The 25,711-nt window shown below is 37.8% G+C and overlaps 1 protein-coding gene across 3 annotated transcripts in view; it reads right to left on the bottom strand.

The window, feature by feature from the left end:
* The window catches only part of LOC148652550 (ras-related protein Rab-37), a 55,067-nt gene that overhangs the window by 21,444 nt on the left and 7,912 nt on the right, over positions 1-25,711 (bottom strand). Inside the window, exons 2-3 of one of the 3 annotated variants that reach the window (XM_088599428.1) lie at positions 16,685-16,795; positions 775-885 (exon numbers count right to left, since the gene is read on the bottom strand). In XM_088599428.1, coding sequence (XP_088455554.1) covers positions 775-885; positions 16,685-16,795 — 222 coding nt within the window. Of the gene's footprint in view, positions 1-774; positions 886-9,233; positions 9,933-16,684; positions 16,796-25,711 lie in introns of those variants that run through there. The other 2 variants (XM_088599431.1, XM_088599430.1) reach the window with 2 other exon arrangements.

The raw sequence follows: 25,711 nt of genomic DNA, 5'->3' as shown, positions 1-25,711 counted from the left end.
TTTCCATTTGTGAACTGGAAAATTAGTCTCCTGAAAGATCCCTCAGTATTACCAAAGAAAGGAGGAGGAAAAGGGGAAAAAGCACAATTTTTAAAAACCCTGCTAACATACATGGAAGTGTGAGTCACAAAGCTTACTCTTTAGAAGTCATTAGCATCATTTTAAAAGCCATTAAAATGTCACTGTGATGTTACTAAAAGTTAAAAGCTGAGCTTGTCTTATTATGCACCTTTTACAGATGGAAATGCAAAGTCAAATTGTTAACCAGACTGAGCTCCTTCCTGTGTGTTCAGTTTTGATGACTGAGGCGTCATTAACATTTGCACATTCATCTAACGTACCCTCTCAGGTTTCATCATTAGCAGAACATTATTTGAGGGGAAGATTATCGTAGTGTTGTTAAATGTGGCCATGTTTCTCCCTTGAAAAATATGTTGCAAAAAGACAGTGTAAGGTATTCCTAAAAATATTACAAAGGGCAAAACACTGACTACTGATAAGAAAACAGAGCACTCACAAAAGAGAACTCCTGTTGGTGAAGATTTTGCCTGTTGATTCTAAGCTGTTATATGGCTGCAGTTTGCAGGACTTGTTGAGAGGAGCTGCCCCAGTTCCAGTTTCATGGCGTATTCACCCAAGTGTTATTGCACTTTTGTGTTTCTACCACTATGGGACAGAGCTCGGTGTTTGGAGGGGAAAATACAGAGAAGTGACAGCAGACAACGAGAGAAGGGTGAGATGGGAGAGGCAGTTCCGGAAGCTGGTTCCTCTCACCCTAAAGTCTATTCCCACGGTGGCTATGAAACTGCCGGCGAGAAAGGCCCCGTCCTTAAACCGGACCAGGAAGCAGGTCTTCCCGACTCCCGAGTCTCCCAGCAACATCACCTGTAGTGGTGTGAGGGCGAGAAATCGTTAGGCCTTGAGTGCCGACATCAGAGCAAAACCCCCCAAATCCCTTCCAGAACAACTCTGCTGAATATTTTATGTTGGGAGGAGGAGGAAATCACCACACAGCTATGCAGTGCCAGAGTTCCAAGCGTCAGCAATTTCTTTTCCTGCATATCTGTTCTGTCTAAAAAGGTAAATGGCCAGTTCATTCTTATTGTCAGTCCATAATGTACAGTACTACGTGTTCATTCCTGAGCAAAGCTGGAACCATTAATCTCATCCAGATGTCACATGGCTCTCCAATGGTAAGCTAAAGGCTAGTTAAAACAGCCCATAAATAAAGTGAATTTTATGTATTATTATTATTATTATTATTATTATTATTATTATTATTATTATTCTCTATAATAATTATCTATAATAATAATTGTCTATTGTTTGTTTGTATATTGTCTTGATGCACTGTTTGCACTTTGTTTTGTTTTTTACACTTGTTTTACAATCGAGAGACTTTCTGTAAGTAAGTATTCCATTGTACCAGTACCGGTTACATATGGCAATAAAGTTCATGTTCAAGTTCAAAGTTCAAGTTCATTATTATTATTATTAACGCACTGTAACAATGCCTTTCTCCATCCTCCCTCCCCAACCTCCATCTCACAGCCCATCTGGCCCCTCTGTAAAAGACCAGGCCAGTTCCTTAGTTCCTTAGGGTGTTAATTTGGATCTTTACAGAAAGCTTAGACTTTTATTAATGACAGCTGGCATGCCTATCACAATGCTCCTCATGTAATTATTGAGCAAGTGTGCTGTGCGACAGTATTTACTGGTTAATCAAGCGCCAATTACCATCTGTCTGCTTTTAAAGCAATAATAATTATCCTTCCTGATTGTTGGGATCTGTAAGCATATTCTTCCTCAAAGGCAAGGGGTTTCTGTTACACCAAAACATACGACTCAAAGAGCTCTGGTCTTGGGGAAGACAATTATTACATTTGTCCAAACACGTGCTTCATTTTAATTGTATGTGTTTTAACGGGGCTCTTTCTGTGACAGTATTCTGTAAGTTTTTAAATTGTTATTTCTTTTTCTTACTTTTTTGTTTGGAAGCCATTATCAACATCCCTTGACATCAGCCATTTCCCCTGTTGATGCATATCTGCAAAACTGCTTCCTTTATTGCAGTTAATACACTCTAGCACTGCCTATAAACCAGAAAGTTCAATGACTTAATACTGCAGTCTTAGTGGGAGCATTCAAATCATGCCTTGTTGAAACTCATCATATTTTTAACAGACTGAACAGTTTCAAACCTGAAGGTTAAGACAGGAGAATTTCATAAATAATAAACATACCTTGGGGAAAACATAGGGTTAAAATGAATAGACATAGTCTAGGTTTGGCACTGTATGTGTATGTTTGCTATTCTTTGCAAAGCCAAAAAGAGAAAGTAAAAGGAAAGGGATCTGAAACATGTTGCCAAAAGGGGTTTAAGTTTCCAGGAAAAGCTACTTGCATTCTGAACGATAACAAAAGACACGGTGATCACCAAATTAGAAAAAGGAAATCCCCTCTAAAGCATTGCATGTGAACAACAGTCATTTTTTTTACTTCATCAAGACATCCAGTTCAAGAGATTCTGCACAGGTCTTTTTTGTGTGAATTTCAGAGCACTGCAGATTATTTTTTAAATTAAGCAGATATCCAGTTCATTCAATTTCACCTCTGTGAAAAGCACTATTCACCTATATTCACGCGTATACTGAGGTCTATCCACTGAAACTACTGTCATCAGCAAATATTACTGGTTTCCAAAGTCACTATCAGTGTGATTAGAGCACCCCCCATTGTCTGGGAGAGATCGGTTTTTGCAGGGCTGACCAGTGATTGTACAAATGAACATTTTACACCTAACTATAGACGGCCTTTCTATAATGCTGCATTGGCTATGTTGTAGAAGGCAATTCCAAGCCAGCAACATGGGACACATTTGCAGCCATACATGTTCACATCCAAAAGGAAACCTGTCAAGGATGAGTCTGACAGAAATGGGAAGGGACATAAGGCAAGAGAAGAAAGATAAATCAGCTAAATAATTAATTGTGACTCAACACAAAGGGGTATTGTGTACTCCACAATGTGAGCAAGAGGTGCAGCACTCTCAACTTCAGTGATAGGTCCATATGCATCTCTCACATGCAGTTTCTTTTGCATCAGTACAGAATAGCAATAAGTCCTTCCTAACTATAGCTTTATGTGCACTAAAGATGATGAAGAACTCAGGAGACTGACAGACATGTCGCTGTTGTACATTAATTGCAATGGGGACACTTTCCGTTTTCCGGTCATCACAAGCTAATGTCACACCCTAAATGTAATGTGAGAAGCTATAGGACTACCTCAGCACATTTCATTTTGACTTCTACTAGATACGTTCTCACAATCCACACGCACAGAAACATTTGTGTTCCTATTTGTGTCTAGACAAAAAATGACATATTATGGCTCTTAAGATGTAAAAAAAGATGTTGTTTCTAAAATAGACATTAACATTTGGGAACACCCAAGAGTGCCCATACACAAAAAAATCTGAATTTGTAATCACATACAGTACATGAATGAATTCTTACAGCAAATTCCCTGTGTGATTCTCATAGTTGTGCATTTGACATCTGAAGCAATATGTAGCCCAAAAGCCTTATAGGAAATTTTGCAGGATTTTACTATGCAATGTGGAAGGGGGAAAGAAAGCATTGGAAGCATATACTTTCCTATTTGGTGTTAAAATCCATTTTAGAGTGGAAAGACATTCCATTTTCTGCTGTAACACACAGAGAGACCCATGATTTGTTTTGACATCCGTATCTGTTCATTTTTTTTTTGCTGCGGTTTTTTAATTTTCTATCTCTGCATGAGGGACTTGAAATATGGCCAACCTGAGACAAACACTGGAATAATAAGGTAAAGGAAAATAACAGTTATACATATCTTCATATAAGAAACTATTACCTTTCAGTCAACCATGTATAAAGGAAAATCGAGGATGACAACATTACAGACAACAGAAGTAAATAATTCATAAGGATTTCCCAATATTTTGAGAGGGCAAAGATGACTGAACCAAGCACACAATACCTCTTTTTCCCAGAGCTTGCTTTTAATCATAGCTCCAAATGTGTCCATTAATACAAACAAGAGTTCTGACTTTGGCCTGTTCTTGTTCTTGTGGAACAGTGCTTTGGGGATTGTGTGTCACAAGGCTCTACAAAACACTCATGACATGCAAATAAATTAAAGGTTTCCAGTAGCTGTTTGGTTCCTTTCCAGGGGTAAAATCACAGCTAGTTTATCTGGAACTACAGGCTGTCAATGATTAAAGTCCTAGGGAGACAGGAGGAAATACAGGCTTTGATTTTTCATTAGTGAATCACACTTGCAAGATAGCTTTGATTGAGCAGGGCTTTCTGAGCACCCCATCATCCATAGTGATCAGTAGCACTCTGGAGGCGTGCATTCCACACTGTGGGATGCACAGCCTGGCTAGAGACATATTGCTTCAAAGGTCTACCAACAATGAGGCTTCACAGCTGTTGCAAATGATAAAATATTAAGGCATTGGATAATTTCACCTGCAAAATTACTGAAGAGCTCTCAGTGCAACCCAATGTTTAACGGCCCTATATTGAAAACACATATAAAAGCAGCTTCATGTTTTGATGTGATCCAGGGATGTGCATACAAGTAGGAAAAGCAAACTATGCAAGATGGGAAACCCTGAGCTAGAAGAGCTATTCTGAAAAAGACTTAGGTGCTTACACTAGTGATTCGTACATGTCTTCTTGGGAAAGTGAGAAAGCAATAAAATAAACAAAATTTTAGGATGTATAGTCAAAAATATTAGAATTTAAATCAAGGAATGATATGCTAAAATTGTGCCATGCACTAGTAAGGCATTATTTAGAATAATGTGTACATTTTTAAAACCATATGATAAAAAATGTTACTTTTCAGAAATCATGTGAATTTAGCAACATACTGGACCTAATATGTTACTTTGACAGGAACAGAACCCTTTTAGTCTTGACCTGATTCAGAGGGGACCTGATACAAGGATTCAAAATCTTCAGTGGCATTGACTTTTTCAGAATTAACAGTTAAACGATAATCATAGTACACAAGAGGAAACTACATGGAAGCATATTGAAATTTGAGAATCTGAGATGTACTTCCTAACCCAAATAGGTCTGAGAGAATGGAACTGGCTACCCAACTATGTGGCTGAGGTCTATACTTGGGCTTCCTTCAAGAAATGGTTGGATGAGATCCTTGGATCAATAAGGTACTATCAAACAAGCTAGATGGTTCAAATGGCCTTCTCTCACTTCCAACTGTTCTTATGAGCAACACTCTTCTGAACAAGCGATAGTAATGAAGCACAGAAGGAAGAACAAGTAATCAGCAAGGCACCTACTGTACATGCAGAGTTTCAAATGTACTAAACAAAGTAATGAGCTGGAAATATCTTGGAAAACGTGTAATTTATAAAACTTGTTGTGAAATGGATGTCATATTCATTTATACAATACTCCAGAGGTCTCCTACTGAGCTTCATCCAATAAAAAAGACTGAAAAGCTCAAGGAAATTTGAAGCAATACCAAAGTGCATTGCATTGCCACATAATATGTGTGTGCAAGTATTCCCTAAAACAGTTCATAGAAGTCACTGATAAAGAAAAGGCATTTTCATTTCAGTCAAGGTGTAGTATAGTCAACACAAAGTCAGAGATATTCCTCAGACAAGTGGTCCTTAGCTCACAACATCTACACCATAGACTGGAAGCTATTCAAGTAAAATCACTCCTAATGGCATCATTGAGCTGATACGAAAATATTAACAGATTTCTTGTCAAAACAGATCCATGAGTCTTTCCTTTCTAAATCATTATAGACTTCTACTACATCAACAGCAGCACAATCTATCACACCAAGAAATGGCTTCATCACTTGTGGTATATGAGAGGAGACAGAGTCAAATGATAAAAACCAATGGAGAACTGGAATTAAATAAATGTACTGCATATGAATAATACACTATGGTTATATCCTAGCTGGCAATTTCAATTTCCCTTATTCCTTTTTATGGGTGTCAGAATACACGCTATTGAAACCAAGAATTGCAATAAATCAATTCCTCCCTCAGTCAAGGAGAACTTTTAGCGTGTGAAACTCATTTTCATAGCATTTTCACAGACTGCAGTTCACAAGGAAAGAAATGATCAACAATATAATTTTAAAAAATCATTATTGTTTCCATATTTCAAAAAGCTCTAAGGTGGAAACTGATGCAGCTACTGTATCTCAGAACAGGAACAGCCCAGACACACAAACCATTCAGCAATTTTACTCCCAGTCATTAAAACTAACCATCATGATAATGCCAAATGCATTCAGAATGAGCCTTTTCCAACAACTTGAAAATGCACCTCACCTTTCTCTCACTAAACTGTACATTTCCACCTGAAGACTGATATCTTGTGTTGAGAGGTAGTGCTATAGGTGCTTGTTAACACTGTGTGTGTGACCATCACTAAAAATTACTCTCTCTCCACTGAGAAATATAACCAGAGGCAAAACAACAAGGAAATAAACATTACAGGTTTGTGTAATTTTATAACACGTGTGTAATACAAATCTCCTCTGTTCTTACAAAATGTGATCCCTATATTTTATACAAGAAGAGTAGTTTCAAGGATTCTCCTCTGTCTCACGATCATGCACAATGGAAGGGCAGCTGTGTCATCCTTGTAGATTATCAATCTATAAGGAATTTTCAGAATCTTGAAAATTTGCAGTTTGTAATATGTAACCAAGACATGTCGATCGGTGAGTCTATACAGAATGTGTGATGCTCTGCTTTGCTTGGGCGCCATCTATAATTCTTCTGATACATGGTACAAATAGAGGATCACTGTGTTTTCGAGTCCTCAAATAAAATCAGAGAAAATTGGCACATAGACAAAAGATCAGTAATTATCAGGCAATTTAGGGTTGTCATGCAGATAAAAACCCTGTGTGTCTGTGGCCTATTTCTGGCATGGCTGTCTTGTGAACCATACTCAACAGCAAGCAAGAAATGTCAGATTATTCAGCAAACAAGGGTAATTGCATCTCCCATCTGGTCCTGTGGATGTGTGTCCCTGTGTCTGCAGGTATATGAAAGCAATCAAAGGCTTACCTCTCACCTCTTAACAAAATGGCTTGGCATTCATACTGCTGAGACTCTGCTGAGCAGGGCGCCTGAACCATAGAACAGATTTCTTTTTTATATGACCATCAATAATTTACGGACGTCAACTATAAAACCTGCAGAGAGTTAGAAGATTCTATACTCAGCATAGCAATTTAGACTTATTCTCCTTAGCACTATATCTCGCATGACTGAAACCTTAAGTCAGTATTCATAGAAGTAACTAGTTTCTTGTTATTTCTGCACATTTATACAATATTCAAAACCTTTAGCTTGAAGGCAAAAATTCTTTACCTCATATTCTGAAAGAAAATTTGATTTCTTTTAAAAAAAAATCAAGGAAGGCAGGGTATGTGGGGAAAATACTTTTTTTCACTGAAGAAGAAAATTACATGGAGTTAATTCAAGGTCGGAAAAGATGAAGATAAGGTATGCATTAGAACAAAAAGTTTGGAAAGCTGTCTTTTGATTTCTGTTATTAAGCAAAATCTTTTTTACTTCCAAACCCATTACAGTGGTGTAAGTGCTAGCTGCTTTTTAACTTTCCTCATTAATGGAACACTAGAGTACTCAGTGCAAGTTAATTCACCAATCTCTCTCTCCCTTCAGTATTTGGAGAATTACAGTAGGTGTAGCTCAGCTCACAAAAGTGTCAAACCTAGTTTTCTCAGTTAGTCCATAACAGCACAGAGAGTAGCTCGACTGGACTACTTTTAGGTCTGTTTTATGAGCTGGGAACTAATCCCTCAGTCTTTGGTGAAGGCTGAGGCCTATTATCAAGGCATTATGGGAAAACTCACAATGGGCTTAAAAGTAGTTAGTCAGACTACTGAAGTGCTTCAATACCCTCTGTAAAAACCCTTCAAATACAATGAGAAGACAACGGATAGTTTTGAAATCTACTTACGTTTTTGGTGCTGGAATGAACTAATTTTTAACAGTATTGCACAGACAACTAATCTAGAATTACCCCCTCTTTAAATGGACATGCATTTGCAAAAGGTCAAAATGTTACTTTGAAAGTAATAAAGATATAAAATTTATAATGGGTGTACAGCTTTTCAAAAATGATGGTTTTAGTCAGCCAGGATCTGTGGTGAATACTGACTTGACGCACATCCGTGTTTACCTGTTCAGACTCAGGAGCGATAAGAAAATCCTAACAGTCCTCCTTCCTCAAATATTTGCAAAGCGCTTGAGAATCGTGTTCGAATTAACGTCCCTTTCACCGGGGGGTTGCAGTTGCAATCTTAATCTTAATTCCGGTAAATAATCTTATAGGGATTTGTTCGGTAAAGGTTCCCAGAAGCACATTACAAGTATAAAGTTTTGAATTTGACACAACATTATACATGGGAGGGAGATGCACACCGCAAATCGCATGTAAATTACAGTATCTTGGAATCCACGACAAATAGGCAGGCGGCAGTTCGATGAGGTTAATTTAGCTCCTAGGTCGTATTTTCCTCTCTTGAGTCCAATACCAAAGACTAAAGACCGGACTATCATGTCTTCGGTTACAACATACTTCCTCATTTTTACTACTACATAATTAAACCCTGTAATTAAGAAACAATTCAGGCCCTACTATTAAGAAGCCAGAGAGGGATGCAAATACTATAACTACATTATTATATCATCCTCTACAACTGAGAGAAACGCTAATAATACAAGGTGGCGCAGAACTCGGCAACACTGCCAAGTCATTGCTCGTTGTAGTCCTAAACAGCAGTCTACTGACTTCATTTGACAGGTAAATTTTATTTTCATCTTCGCGTCCAGAATGAACTAATGCCTGGAAGCTTCACTCTTACTTTTACCCTGAATACATGCAGTCAATTTGCAAATCTTGTGAAGGAAACGGAGAGGCAATTTTATTATTTAATCATCCAAAGCCTTACTGGCATTTCTGATGCTAGCAAAAGCGATCATTCTGTGCAGAAGTCTTTAACTGGATCTCTTTCGGACGTTTGACAACTGTAACAATCTCTTCTCAATAAGTTTAGATACACCATATGCCAATACCACACGTAGTACTATCTCATTAGAAGCAGACAGCATAATCATTGATCTACAGCAAGAAGAATACTATACACACCTTGAAAGTAAAATCATACAACTCGTTGGTCGAGGCACATCTATTAAAAACGTTTCTTGAAGTCCCGTTTGTAGCTTCCTTTTTCGGTACTAAGCTCTTGTTAGTGGGCATGGCATCAACTGAAGAGTATTACTAAAAAGATCAGAATAAACGGCTTTCTCCTGACCGGAAAGACCTATCAGCTGGACGGTACCGCTTCGCAGGCTGAGACTGCTCGACTCAGAAAGCCAGTTGGCCCATTGTCGTTTTCGTATCGGCGAGTCTGGCAGCGGTTAGTTAAGTGCTTTCAAAATCCAAATCAGCTTTTTTGCAAGCAGTTCTCGGCGAGTAAAAGCGTAAATCCAATCCGCAAATACAGAACCGCGGAGTAAACTCCACAGAAAACCGAAGAAAACCAACAGTCTTGCATTGGCGTGGAGTTTGTAACTTTTAGTTACAGTTGACAGCTTTGGAAACAGGCGGAAATCACTAGGTCACATATTTCTTTGAATTTAGCCACTTACAAAACACTGTCAGCATCAGGTGTCTTTTCCTTACGCATGGACTGCGTGCTCATAGTATAGGAATGCACTGGTGCTGAAAGTGTTGCAGAGAGCAAGCAGTTCCAGTTCGTTCCTGACACACTAGGCACGCAACAGGCGAGGGAAAGAGACGGAGAAGCAGCACGAACAGGTGATGCGAACCCCGGAGATGCGCACAGAGGAGGAGCCATAGGAATGACAGCAGCTACGGAGAGGAGGGGCTGGCTTCTGCGCCTGCTTAAAGCGCCCACTCCACTACGATGGAGAGACAACGAGGAGACGTCCGTAGCCCCGAGTAACAGTTGCGCCAGAAGCTGGATGAATTTAGTTACTTCTAACTAGCTTCCAATAATTAAAAAAAAAATGGGTTAGTACACTAAAGACAAACGGAATTGGGATTTTCAATATGTTTTCTGAATCTGCCATTATGATACTCATAGGCAGGTTTATATACGCCTAAAAACTCCAGCAGAGGTGCAGTTATTCTTAAATAAACAGGTCATTGTTGTTAGAAGTTTGAATTTTGTGATGCCTTCTAAGACAAATAAAAAGTTCACTTCAGCCTAATGTATCTGAACTTTGACCTCTGTTAAAACAAAACCCTTATTTACAGCCCAGTTTAAGGACAACATCGCTCTTGATGTATGTTGTCAGCGCTGCATTTATTTGGTAGTGGAAAAATACTAAAAGCCTTGTACAGCTGATTAAGAAGAAAAAATAATATTATAACCAAACGCTTCATTTCGATCTACAGATGCAGGGCATGGAAGAAGAATCTCATTTAATTTTTATATTTTTTAATAACAAATCAACTTTGCTATACATTAGGATTCCTGAGTATCAGCCTGCGATTTTAGTTCTCTCAGAAACAGGTTATCTTATTCATTCTCTGTCATATACATATTCAACTGTGTCAGTACAAAGAATAAACTTTTCATAAACGTTTGATATATGATGATATACATATTGCATTAGCATATGGGCACATGGATGAACTCTGTGATGAATGAGCATAACATGATAACATCCTCATACTGTTAAGAGAGCAAAAGCAAACAAGCCTCTTGCTCTCTGCACTCCACCTTCCTCTCCATTTGTGCATTGGAGCATCAACCAAAAGGAATAAGTACAGTGGGCAAGGAAAGAAGATCTAGGCATTGTTGTGGCAAGATTACCCGAATCAAATAAATATCATACCCTTCATTATCAGGTCCTGGCACTTATAAAATGCCCCTAAAGCCCTTCCACAGCCAGTCACTCCACATGTAGAAGACTGAAGAAGAAGCTCTTGATTGGGGAGCTGTTTTCACCTCTGCTGAGCCCCCTTTACTGCAGAGGGACCCCACACCATGCAAAGCATGTGCCAAATGTCTTGTGTGTTGTAAATTGCTGGGGGTTTATGTTGGCAGCAGGAAGTGGGTGGAGATACTGTATAGTCCACTTTTTAGGCACATTATTCTTTTGCCACAACAGATGAATGCTTTTAACAAATTAACCTTTCAGTTAAGAAATGCTGTGCAAAACCTATTTTCATTATACTTAGGTCCTAAAATCCAGTCCTCTAGAGGAATGGTTCCTACTCCTGGTCCTGGGCTGATCCCCAAACTGAGTTGTTAATTACTGGTGTTGATCAATGCCTTTTTCTTGATGGCTTGCCTGGTTAGACCTTTGTTTTACCTGTTTCGACACTCAGTCCATATTTTCAAAATAGCCTAGTCGTTTCAAACATAGCTCACCTTGTTAATATTGAATTTGCTCACTTATATTTGACTCTGCTCTGCATAGGTGATCAATTTATAACAGACAATGATGAGAATGATTAGGTATCAAATACTCCCAGAGTTTTTTTTTATCTATGGAGGTGCAGTAGGTTACATTTCAGCTAACAAAGTTGAATGAGGAGAGTTCTGATGCAATTCCAATTCAACAATTTTAAGAGCTGAAAGCAAATTTTAGAATATGTCTCATTCAGAAGCATGAAATCAATTATCCTTCACTGAAGACCTGAAATAAACACCAGAAGACGCAGGAGTGCCTCAAGAACACCACTCTTGGTCCAATGCCTTTACCCAGAAAGACTGAACAATTTGCACATATCCTGCAGAAGATCTCCTTGGAGACTGTCTTGTTATTGAACAATAACATTTATCTAGGGTGCCCTTATCATCCTACCTTAAATCTGATTTATTTGGAGCCACTACCTTGGATTACTAAATCAAGCGGAATTACATAAAACACAAACCTAAAGTTGTAAAGAAATTATGTCAGCTCACCAAAAAATGTCTCTCTCAGTACAAGCCAAAAAATGTCTCTCTCAGTACAAGCCAAAGGTGGCTGTAATTAAAGTTGCTCTGTTAAATGATAACTAAGGAATACTTTATAAAGAGCTATGTCAGTTCCTGATTTAGGGCCTCTCCAGTCACTGCCAGCATTCTCATAACTATCCACTGGGTGGCAGCACAACATCTTTAAAAAGTATTCTTCTGCACTTTCAAGTGTGTGGCGCTAAAGGCCTGTTTTGAGCTGAGAAAGGGAGTTTTACAGGAAGAAGGCCTTCTAAGTCTTCAATTATGGAACAACATGCCATTTCCTGCACAGAACACGTAGGCTTCACAAATGTATTTTTAATGAGTAGTGTGCAAACCTGCCCCATTCGCAAATTAATTTAATTTCTTCCATGGTCATTATTGCCTTCCTATTTCTTTGACTCACATTGCGTTAAATGAAACTTTTTTTTCTCAGCTGTCCTGAGGGTCCTGCCACAAAAAGCACAATATTAATTTCAGTTAATCACAAGGAGGTAGCAAAAATATGCCAACCCATTATACAAGATATACATATTTGCGAAGTTTGTCATATGCTGTCTTTGTATAAAACTCATAAATAACTCATCAGTGTCAGCATGAATATATTAAATATATACAAAAGCAATGCATTCATTATAAATGACTTTAGGAAGTGGCCTATCCACATGTCTTTGATTCATGCACGTCTATCCTGAGGGATACACAGAGTAGTTGGGGATTATCTTTATCTTCACGAACGACTCAATAAATGAGTTCACAATAAAGGAGTATTGTGTATTACACAATAAGGATATATATATATATATTTTATGCTTATGTACAAATGCAATTAGTCGTTATGTGTTAAAAATGAGGTGTGTTGTGCAATTCTAGAGGCTTAGGATGATTGTTGGTGGTTCTGCGTTCTGGAGTACTGTAGGAGTGCATAATGACTTTGTATGGATTGATGTCTTCTATGTAATGTTGTGTTTATTTAAATGAAATGCTTAAATGACCTGTATGAATGTTTTTAAGTCTCTGTGTAAAAATCATAATTTTCAAAATGAACGTTCTAAGCAGTGGGGTCACACAGTATAATTAGAACTACTTAGAGAGCAAACCCTGGCTGGTGTGTTTTGTTCTGGCTAAGTACTAAGTAAAACAAACTGCTTGGATGCAAAATTTCTGGGAAATTAGACAACATATTATTGTATCATATCCATTTTCATTCTAATGACTAAAGAAAAGAAAGAGAAAAGGATATTTTTTTCACAAATCACATTCTCCTTGGTAAATCCCCCAAGAAATTCTGATGTACCGAGAGGTTTCTGGAAGAAACCTAAAAGAGGTCACAACTGCAAATGGAATGTATTTCATGATCCTCTCATCATTAAGAAAAACCCGCTTGCACTGTTTGTCAGAAGCCTCGTATTTTTGTTTCTGAAGTCACAGTTGTCTCACACAAACCCACATGTTTTTGCTATTTATGAATCTGTTCTGGAATCGAATTTGATCCCTATGCCCGTGATGCTGTTAATTAATCCCAGGCATTACACATCAACTGGCTGGTGAGGAAGTGCTGATTTCTAGCTGTAGCTCCTGCTCTGAGGAAAATTGAGTTATTCCTTTCTTCTGCTACACTCTACTTAGCCTCAAGTGTCTGATCACTGTGTCCAGCTGGCACTGAAGATCACTGTACTTTCCTCCCAGCACCTTCTCTCTCCTGTGACAGCAAAGCCCAGAGTGGATTATAACTTGCTTTGCTCCAATGAGAATAGGAGATCATATTTCTAAGACCACAGTCACAGGGAGCCAAAAAGATGAGAGAGAACAAGTATCAAGTATAGTAAAGCGCACAGAGTACAGCAGCCCAAGACAGGAGCTATGATTTCTCCACAGAAGTGAATTAAATACACACTGAGACTACAGTGTATGGCAACAGCGCTTTTCGTCTTCAAACTGAGCATTGACTTTTATATAGGAGTAAGGTGTAATAATTTTGAACTATTGTATAGCAGCCTCAATCTCAAGGAATGTTACACCTCTTTTACACCCATGATGTATTGTAAAACATCACTTGAAGGCTTCAAATTTAACCTTCTGAATCTAGAAAAAATGGATCTTTACACAAGGCACATTTCTGCTTCTATTTAAATACAGCATGTACTTAGTTTTAGATGGATAAAACTATATTTTTCCTAAGAAATGAAGCTTCCCTAATTCTTGATAGGCTTGTTTATTGCAGTCTTAACAGCCAATCAGATTCAATTTCATGTGACACTGCATTTATCTACCCATCCTTTTTCTAACTGATTCTTTTTAGATATGGTTTAATTTCTCGGAAAAAAAGAAAAAATAACAACCTTGTAAAGAAACATGGAAAAAATGTTTTTTTTTACCAAAAGATTTCAAAAAGGTTTAATTTTTTTTCATTTTCTTACAAAAAACATTACTCAATTTTCTGCCTTAAAAAAAAAATCTTTAACACATTAAAGTTCCTGTGGGAAACTGCTGTGGTTTCAGTTGTTGCTTCACTCACATTAACACATACGACACGTTTTATTCATTTGTGAAAGGGAACCATATAATATTGTGTACAGTATATATGAAAACAGAAATGCCAATTTCATGAACAAAACCTGAAATGGCTTTTTTCAAATTTGTTTAATTAACTATAACCATTTAGTTGTTTTAATTTAAAATATCTCCAAAAAGGAGACTACCTGTAATTAACCCTGGATGTCTCATAGACAAAAAAGTAAAATTAGTATTATCAAAACACTTTTATAAGTTTTTGTAAGGAGCTGCTCTACATTTTCTTGTAGTACGTTTTATTCTCTGCTTCATTCTTGAGGAAAATAACCCATACTATTTTATGGCTCATTATCTTTTCCATGGTGAAGTACAATAAGCTGTGTTTAATAATGTTTTTCAGACTCACGCATAAATTGGCAAACAACCATGAACAATGTTGTGGGAGCTGTAAATATAATATGCATCTCATTTTCCTCCAGATGATGTTTCATTTGCACTGCAATTGTTCCTTGAAGAACCACAGTTGAACTTCTATCCAGCCAATATACAAAGCCTCTTAACCCAACAGCTAGAGGGTTCAAGACATGGACTACACACTGGACAGCAGTCAGCAGCACCACCCACACATACAATTTACAGAGTTGATTTGATTAAGCTAGCATGACTTTGGAGTGTAGAAAGAAACCACCCACTCAACCAACAAACAAGGAGACAACATGAAACCTTCACACAGAAGGTACCCCAGGTTAGAACTGAACCCAGTAATGTAATGTATAGGCAGGCTGCGAGTAAAAATTATGAGGAAGCAGAGCAAACGATCTTAATAACGTGCGTCTCTTTTTGCATTTCTTATGTACCAAATAAACACCAACAAATAAACAGTCTGACAATTTCAGAACTCAGAGATTTTGAGTAGTAATTTGAATGTTAATTGCAGATTGATTGATGAGATTCAATCATTGCTTACAACCTTTCTATTTTGGAGGAATTTACAAGTATGTCAGGAACACGGAACACCATAAAACAGCAAAACTCAATTAGAGAGAGAACGCAGACTGACCTGAGGCAAAAATCTGGCAGGCTACCAGGCAGAATGACAGATTAGGCAAGCACAAATGTTGCCTGCTATTTTGATCACTAACCCTGCAACCTGGGTCTTGATTAATGCACTGTCCACTTGGATTATGCTTTTGAATATAAATGTTTCTTTTGCTCCCCGGCACATTTCCTTCTCAGCAATGACCTTGGTTTATCATTTCCTACAATAACGCCAATGAAATAATTCTAGCCCAGTTGAATCCTTTATCACCAAGAAGCTAGATCTGTGTCACCTGTTACAAACTTCAAGTCAGCCTATGAATGAGGACCAAGGCATGTTGACAAACTCACCCAGGGAAAAAAGTTTTTTGCAGTTTTTTAATTTAGATTTAGACAACTATTATTCGATACACCCACCCCTCTCAACTCCTGTCTACATAATCTTTGACTCCACACAGGGGTTGTAGAGAGGTTTATACAGGGGTTGTCCATCATTTGTTAAGTGTCACTATAACTTTCATACATACAGTAGCTAACACATGGTTTTATACAGAAGGTACCCCATAAGATGAAGGGATACCTAAATATCATATTATGTAGAACTGTGACCACTGTAATTGCAATTTTAACAACAATATGTGACTTAATTTTAGTTCAGCTCATCTACATTTATAGTACAGGTGATTTTGTTTACTAAAGAGATTAAAGTAAGTCAAACAACAATTTTTCATGTAATGTATAGGAAAATCACATAATTTAGTTCTTTTATTCCTGTTCTCTCAGCTGACAGGCTAATGTAAAACATCACTAAAACAAAAAATAAACAAATCAAACGAAAATAGAACAAGTTAGTAAATTTATCTTGAATTTTACCAGAAACCTTAATTTTTTCTATAATTTGTTAAAAGGTTGGCACAAACCTTTTTGCAAACCAAAGACAGGTGCTACAGCAGTTTGAAATACCAGCTCAACTGTAAAAAGCTGCCCTTTATCTCTGAACATTGATTGTCCCTGGCAGGAGAGCACTGCTTTCAAAGTGTCTGCTGTGAGTCACAGCCACATGGTCACTTACTGTGAATCCTATGCCCACAGTTGCCGAGAAGGAGCCAGGAATGAACTTTCCCTGATCGAACTGCACAAGCAGGGATGTCTTACCGACCCCACTGTCCCCCACCAGGATTGTCTGCAGAAGAAAAAGAGGATTTGGATGAGCCTGGGAACGTCAGAGATGACAGGGGAGTCTCTGTATCAACCCTGGCCTTGACTAAGTCATAACTTTGACGGTCCCTAGTTCCCAACATGATCCTTGATAGCTGGACTCTGTCTGACATGTTGCAATCAAGTACTGGATTAGAATTTGTGTTATTTGAACAGACTGAGGTATTGATCTAACCCAGGCCTCTGAGTCTGTAACAGTTTTCATGCTGTAAAGACCTTATACATTTCTATTTAAATTTTATGAAAATCTTCAAATACCTTACAGTAAATGTTCAGAAGAATGAAAATGTATTCCTTAATTAAGGATCATACTGTATGTAATACATGAAAATTTAATACAGATTAACAGTATCTACTGCTATGTCCTGTAAAATATAAACACAGATGTTTTTTGATGAGACCTAAGAATGTTTGAAGAAATACCTTTTTAAATAGTTACTTTGATCACAAGTTTTAATGCCTACTGTATGTAAATGTAGCCTGATCTTGACTTTGAGAATATAAGACCTTTCTCAAATAAAATAAAAATGTTCAGTAACTCTTTGGCTGACAATTTGAATGATTTTGTTTTTGTTCAGTAAAACAAAAATAATATTTGAGAAAAAACAGAGGCTTTCCTAATGTTGTAATCAAGTACTAAGCAATTCAATACAGATTATAGAAGTCTGGTCTCTTTAACACTGAAACTGAGGAGGCAGGAGAAAGGAGCCAACTGGACATTGGTTGCGTTTCCTAGCAACTAGTTTCAGACGTCAATGTCTGACAAGCCAAAAGCTGTGACTGGATATGAAAAAATGATTTATTTTACATAATGATAATTATATTTAGAGACAACACATCAGTGAGTGTTATAAATTAATGGGAGCCTGATGTCAAGCAATTAAAAGTGTAAGAGGGGTTGTGCTAATTGAAAAGATAATTTAATGCCACCACATGAATTGAACCTAGAAAAAACACTTGAGCTGGCACTTTGCTGGATCAAATAAACAAGTTGTTCCAGCTCAAGGAAAGTCTTTTAATGATTAGAATAATTTTGAAAGTACCAGAAAAAAATATATTTTCCCCAGAGTGTATCAAAATAAGAGATGAGCTGATGTCTCCTACGGCAGCATTGAAGTTGTTGAGATTTTGCTTCAGCTATGCTGCACATTGGATGAGAACACAAGCTCGCCACACACAACACCAAATCCAAACGCAAGAGTGCTAGCATTGACGGAGTGGTATTGCCCCTGCTTGGCAAGACATGCCTGGTAGTTTGTTACAGATAGGCCACACAGACTGGGCAAACATCTGGCAGATGCAATTTCATGTAGACAAGGGCAGAGTGTTAGAAATAGGTTGCAACACTAACTAGACATACACCAAGGCAAACACTGAGCTTGAAGAAGCTGACTTGGAAATGACTTAGGTGTTCTAGATTTAGGTCTTCTAGATCTGTGGTTCTTAACCTAGGGTCTACGCAATGCTAGGGGTGCCAGGTGCCATTTCTGAGGGTACGAGACATGACAATTTTTTGGGGGGGGGCAAATCGTTGAAAACTCAAATTAAGCACAGGCATGTCACATGTAACGTGTGCAACAGGCATATAACAACTGCTTTGTTTCAAAAACATATTGGTATTAAACTTAAAAAATACTTAAAAAATAAAAAAGTGTATAATTTGCTCAAAATTTCTTGATCGCTTTCATTCTTAACTTATGGTTTCCTGTAAGTTTAAAATAACTTTTTGAATTATTGTTGATAAGGGGTGCAAGAACATATTTGAGATCTAAAGGGATGCACTGAAGGTTATGAACCACTGTTCTAGACAATGTTGTGAAGCAATGGGAAGAGAAAAGGAACAGGACAGTTAGAGAAGCTGTCTCAGAGCTCTTGGCACTTGTGCTTGATTCCAGGCTGGGACAACTTCTGTGTGGAGTGCTGGGCGTTCTTCCTCTGTCTGTGTTATGTTTCCTTCCAGAGAGATACAGGATAGGCTAGGTGTATCTTAATGGTCAAGACATTATTCACCCTGCCAGAAGGAAGAGGCTTTCTGATAACAGGTGGATGGATGGCAAAATGTCATAAACCTTGTCTTGGGAAATGAGCAATTGAAAATTGAATCATGCGAGTTCAGTCAGCAATTTGACACTAAATTGCCATTAGGAGTGTAAGGTCTTTTGTATTGAAGGGATTTCAAACCATTTAAATACATCCCTGGAAAAATAATATTACTACTCAGTTAAAAAAAACAACTAACGTCAATCAGTGAAACCAGGTGCAGAGTCAATAAGTGATAGTGAAATGCAAACAGCTCTGTATTTTTTAGAAGGGTGTTGCATGAAATTAATAACAGTTCAAGCAGTGTGAAGCACATGTCCTGGCACAGCTCCCAGAAGGTTCAGAGGAAATGACTACTGCCTTGCCTGATGCTGAGAGATGTTTCTAGAAGCTGTAACAAGCTTCTCTTCCACAAACACCTGGATTTAACCTCAAAACTGAACTGTCATAGCCACCATTGTTACAGTACTGAATCTGAAGCTCACCTACAGTACATCACAAGCTGATGTTCAATATTTTGAATGGAGCAAAAGCACAAAAATAATTTCTTGATGTGACCTTTTAAATCTTGTTGTTCCATATGGATTTGAAATTATATATGTATGTATAAATTATGAAAAAGCCTGCTATTCCTTTCATATTTCTGCCTTAAAACAATAGGAATCTTCTGTGACTTTTTAGCTGTTGAGAATAAATCACATTCCTTCACCCATCCATCTTTAGGGTCACAGCAATAATAAATCATATACTGTATAAGGACTAATCTGTAATGCTCTCCTGAATACATTGGTAACGTTAACCAGCTCTTCACTCATTCTGATTAATGGCAGGAAGAAGCACTTAGGTATGATATTTATTTCCATATTGCTACTTTCATTTTAAGGTAAATATCAAAACTCCCCCCTACCTTAAAGTGTCCTGGTGGACACAGAGTTATATGCTCTGCCTGTGGAAAAGTGTTCCTCAAACTGTATAGAGAGCAGCAATGTTGAAAGAAAAGAAAAGTTTTTCCCTTGCTTGACTGTCTTTGATTCAAGCTCTCCTTCATCATCTAGACTCCTGCTTATCAACTGTGCCAAAAACCAGGTGTTTTGTCAAAGATCAGTCTGGCTTCAGGGCACAATCAGGTGCACTGCCAGCAGAAACAGGGACACCAGCTGACAGTGAGAGAGACAGGAAGGCCTAAAGACTTTGATAGACAGTTGAAAGTATAATCTTTCTAGGATCCTTTACTGTAATGAGTTCATTGAAGCAGCATAGTGACGATTTTTGTAACAGAGTCTGACATAAGTTAGAGAAAAAGTATTAATTTCCTCCTACTGTGCACTCGCTGGAGCTCGGTGATAAGGCTTTTTTTCCCCAAAAGCTCAATTTAATTAATTCTCATGGCTCTCAGACAATAAGATAGGCAGCAAGAAAAAAAGTTTAAAAAGGTGGAAACAGATGATGTGAACAACTTGTTCTGAATTGGCTTACTCTATGATTAAGGTGTCTGCTTGTATAAAGAAGGAGTTTTAAGAGGCGAGCTTCTTACAGGAAAAATGGCTTCTCCACCAAGAAAACTCTTTCCCAAGTGGCAGCACATTATTGGAAGAGGGCTACCAGAGTGGGGGGTGGGAACAGTATCTCAGGACTCGCTTAGCAGAACCGTTACTCCCACACACCCACAGCCTTGCAGTGTCATCAATATGTAACACACTGTTCCTCCAATCACCACTCTCCTCTCAGGCACAAGGTCAAAATGTGCATGGGTAGTACGGAAGTGAAAAGCCAATACAGAAATAAAAAAAACTGTGTATATATAATGAAAACAACAAACATGTTAAAAAATATTGAAGATAGTGTAAAACTATACTGTACAGTTCCATAAAGGGTCCAATGAAGACAAAGACTCACAAATATATAGTACAGCGCCATTTGTATGCTATTGTGGATAAATATAACTATAATATAAAGATATCCACATTATATAAATATACACTATTTTACCAGTGATGAGAGACTGAAGTAACTCTTATGACTTACAGATCAACATGTAGCATTCCAGATGTGAGAAGATTATACGAGCACAAATACAATGTGTGCCCACTGAAAGACTCCTGACAGAGAAACCACAGAGTCTGAGGGGCCTCATGACTCTGTCTCTGTTACAGAGGGAAAAAAGAGAAGAGCTAAAAGCCCTGTGAACATTCCTTCAAAAAAACAGGACCTTATTAGGCTCTTCACACTTGTGCACATGTAAACTAGCCCAGATTTACAAACTCTTCTCCTTAGGCTTTGGGTGTCTTAGCTATATTCTACATATATTCTATAGTCAGTATCATAGAAAAAGTCAGAGAAGATACCCCAATCAAGGCTAGGTGTCCCTCTAGAATGCGATATGTGTGGTTTTGTTGTTATGATAAGCAGTTTGAGTTCATCGTATTAAATGCTGGGTTTGTATGCCACCGAGTTTGGTGTGATAAAATCTGTTTAAATCATTACTATCTCAACAACATGAAAAGAATGTTGACACACAAAGGGAAAAAAATTCAATAATAGTCCCTGTGGTCCTGGAGAATCGCATTGCCTTTGTGGTTTTCATTCAAACAGAGATGTCTAAGCCTTTAATAATGTAAGTGAATTACTTTACTGTAAGTTACTTATGATATGCAGCAGTTAAAAGGTAACCTGCAACATGTTAACAAAGTGAAATCAAAGTTTTTTAATTAATCCTAATACCAAGGCAATGAAGTGATCAGTTCTTGAATGGTGAGCTGAGCTCAAATCCAGGGGCTCTTTAGGATCAGGAACTCCTGCTGTAGCACAGACATGTTCAACCCTGCTCCTGGAGAGCACGTTTTCTAGGTTATTCAATCCCCAATTTCAAATGGCCTAAACAAATTTACCTGTGACCAGCTGCAGATGAGCATTAAACAATTTACATATTATTTGAAAAAAACGTTTTCAGCATTTTTCTAGTTCATTGCTTTCCTTGTTTACCCAAAACTGTTAGATGTTTCCAATCTTTAGAAATAAGTGGTTGAGGAGGAAGTATAAAATTTACTAGACTGAATCTGAAGTGACAAGGAAGAATTAATTTGGTGCTCCTTAAAGTCTTATTTTTATAGCAATGTACAGCAGAGTTGCCCCACCAACTCCATGACAAGTACAATGATTTTTACTGAATTCTTTGTATTAGGGTCGACTGATGCTTATCCTTCTTGCTTGCCCTATGAGTAATTGTTTCTAGTGTTAAGGATTTGGCAGCATGTCAAACCTTTAACTCAAAGAAAGCCTCAGCTGCTTGTTCTCACAGCTGTCATACACATTATTTTCTTTTCATTTCTGAGCGTTTCACCTTATGCTAGATAAAACAGACTGCCTGTGATTCAGAATACTGAAATTGCCTTGTCCTTGATATAATCATCACTTCAATTTGACATGACAATTACAGTTAATAAAGCCATCGATAATTCACTGCACATCAAGCTGGAATTGCTATGTGATTTTAATGAAAACATCAGGGCTGGCTCCTGAGTAACACAGTTCTAAACAATTGTGTTTGAAATGTAACATGACAGATTTCCATATTAAATGCCACAAGCACTTAATTAAATGATTGAAGGTAATATCTCAGGGAATCCAGAACAGTTCAAGTGAACTGCAGGCTCACTACAAGCTTAGTTTCATTCTTGCCCAATCCCTTTGTAAGCAGCTTGGAAGTGTCAGAATCACAGAGAAGGAAAATGGCCTCAACTTGACGATAACTGCATGTGTTGCCCTTTCATCAGTTTGTATTGTTATAAGATAAAGTTAACCTTTTATTCAGTAAGGAAGTCAGAATGTTTCACCGCCTACTGTATTAGCCTGATGAATGTTTACCTTCAAGCTACCTGAGGATGAAATTTATATATATAAAACAAATATTTAGGTTTGTGTTATCACGACCGATAACAATGGTAAACAGTAAAAAGCTTAGTTCCAAAGAGACCAAAATTAACTTAACAAACAGAATTACTGAAAGATAATTATCAACTGTCTAAAGCCTTCAAAAAATATAGGATATTCTTATTCCATCCATCTATTTTCTAACAGCTTCTCTACTCTTTTCTAAACATTAAGAAAATATTTTAAAAGTACTGTATATTGTTTAGAAAACATGTTGAAAAGTCTGTATGATGAGGGTTTTGCTGGAGCCATGGTATAGATAAAAGTGAAACTGAAATATATATAATTGTGGATTAAACCTTCATCTGGACGATAGACTTAGCCATATCCCTAACCCCGTTGTTTATTCTACCTATAATACTTCATAAATGTATTACCTTCGGGCTTCTCATTCATTTACATTGCATCCATTGAAACTTAACTTTGCAATCCCTAAATTACTTTTTTAATACAGTATAACGACAATTCCATCTGCCTCATTTTATATAGATGCTAAGTGAGAAGAAGTACAGACTTCTCCTTATTAATATTTACTCACCAACAAAATAAAAGAATGTAGGTATAACTACTTTACAGTTCAGTTATAGTTTTATTCTTTTGAAACACATACATCATGATGGAGCAGTTTGGAGTTGTGGTTAAAGGGCTATAGAAAAGCCCTGGGCTATAGAAAAGAGGTGTTTTAGAGGCTTAATGCTACGATGGAGGCGGAATTGTACCATGCTATTGATGTACACTTGAACAATGTAATTTGTTTGAATGGCTGCAGTAAATACCCTGTTGTTTCAATGAGTACTTACTGGCTTACCATTGTAAATTTGAATTTGTTAACAATTGACTTAACTGGATAAAGGAGGGATTGAAATGAAAAGCTGTATTTGCACGGCTTGGCATTGTTTTTTATTGACTTAATTCTTGCTTACTATTAAATCTTCGCAAGAAAACTGAGAAAGAACTAGTTGAATACAAATGGGTTTACTTTCATATAGTAACCTTCAAAAGGACCATTACTCCATGCTTACTCCATTGCATCTTGCTTATATAAAAATAATGTATATGGATTTCAAAAAAGGTTGTGGCATAATTTTCATTGAATTGGTGAATCATAACTGATGATGATTCACTTACAAAAGTCAGACTTTGACTGCGACTTCAGCATAAGCACTAAATATCTTCATAAATTAAATTTGATTGGACACAAGAGATGAGATGATTTAACCCGCCGAATGTCAAGCTTTATGAAATTCAATGAAGAGGGAACACCGGAACTAATATGCCCCATTTATCAAGGGAACAACACTTTCATTCCCTTGTTAAGTGGAAACCCCTTGTTGTATTATGTAATGGTAGCACAGAGGCACAGTGGTTAGAGTTGGTGCCTCTCAGTACTAGGGTCCTGAGTTCAATTCCTGGGTTGGTACCTGCATGGAGTTTGTATGTTCTCCTTGGGTTCATGTGGGTTTCCTCCCAGTGCTCTGGTTTCTTCCCAGAGTTTAAGACATGCTGGTACAGTAGGTTGATTGGCTTCTGGGAAAATGTGCCCTGGAGTGAGTGTGTGCTTGTTTTTGTCTATGCCGTTAATACTGGCAACTTGCCCAAGGTGTGTACTGCTTTCTGCCTGTTGTTTGCTGGGATAGGTTCCGCTCCCATGTGACACTATATTAGATGGAGCATTTGGAAAAAGGATAGATGGATGTATTGTATACATCAACTAATTGGGAAGGTCCAAGTATGGTGGTTTAGGCAGTAGTGTCTTCAGAACTGCTCTTGGTAACCAGATTTTGCAAACACTATATCAATCAAGCAGCAGAACTTCCTGTCCTTCCCACAGGAACATTTCAGGCTCACGTCAGGCTCAACCTGACATGAGAACACTCCCACAGGATGACACGTCCTCATGGAATTTGCCTGACTACTCACATGAGGTTGGAACTATTGAACATTTGTGGGATGGATAAGCCTGGAAGCCTAGCATCTGGGGCTCTAAAACCAGTGAACAGATAAGTTAAGGTCACTTTATTAGCCCTATACAATTTCTTGCATGAGGAATTCATCTTTTCACATACCCCCAGCTTGCTCTCCATGAGACACAGACACACAAACAGGGAAAGAAGCTTGGGGTCAGAGCACAGGGTCAGCTATTGTACAGCGTCCCTGGATCAGTTGGGGTTTAGGACCTTGCTTAGGGGCTCAACAGAGTAGGATTCCTCTGCCAGCTGTGGGATTTGAACCGGCAACCTTCCAGCCACAGGCGCAGATCCTTAGCCACAGTGCCATCACTCCGCAAGCTCCCAGGCTACATGAGACGAATGGGACAAATTATTTGCTTGTTCCGTTTCTATGCTCTGTTTTACCTTTTGTTGCTGCTAAAGTTGTAAAGAATAATTATTTTAATACTTAAAAAAGTCACAAATGAGCCCTTTTTGAAAAGGGCCTTTTGAAAACACATTTTAAAGCAGCTCAATTGATTTTTGAACACTCTAACATTTGTCTCCCTAAACAACTTACCAGTCTATAAAAATAATGTTTTAGTTTTAGATTAACAGGTATTCCACACAGGACTCAGATATAACATGTTCTGGGAAACTGTACAGTATTTTGAAAGTGCCCAGTTTGAAAACTGTACAGTATTCCTTCATGTTAACAGCATCAAACTTTAATATGCACATTTTAAACTCTTCTCAACTCTCTTGCTTCAAACTTGACTAATAGGTGTGGGGGAGGGGTGTAGTTGTCATAGCAACACTGGCACTTCCTCTGTAAGAGGAATATCTCCTACTAGCAATTTTCAATACGGCAAAACCGCCAACTTATCATTAAGGGGAAACAAAGGAGATAAAAACAGTCTGCGACTACAGCAATTAGATATAGTCCATTCAGTGTATTTTTGATAATAAATAAATATGATTAA

The sequence above is a fragment of the Lepisosteus platostomus genome, chromosome 11, assembly GCF_059453375.1.
Source record: "Lepisosteus platostomus isolate fLepPlt1 chromosome 11, fLepPlt1.hap1, whole genome shotgun sequence".
Classification (NCBI taxonomy): Eukaryota; Metazoa; Chordata; class Actinopteri; order Semionotiformes; family Lepisosteidae; genus Lepisosteus; species Lepisosteus platostomus.
This window is presented reverse-complemented; position numbering and strand designations above follow the sequence as displayed.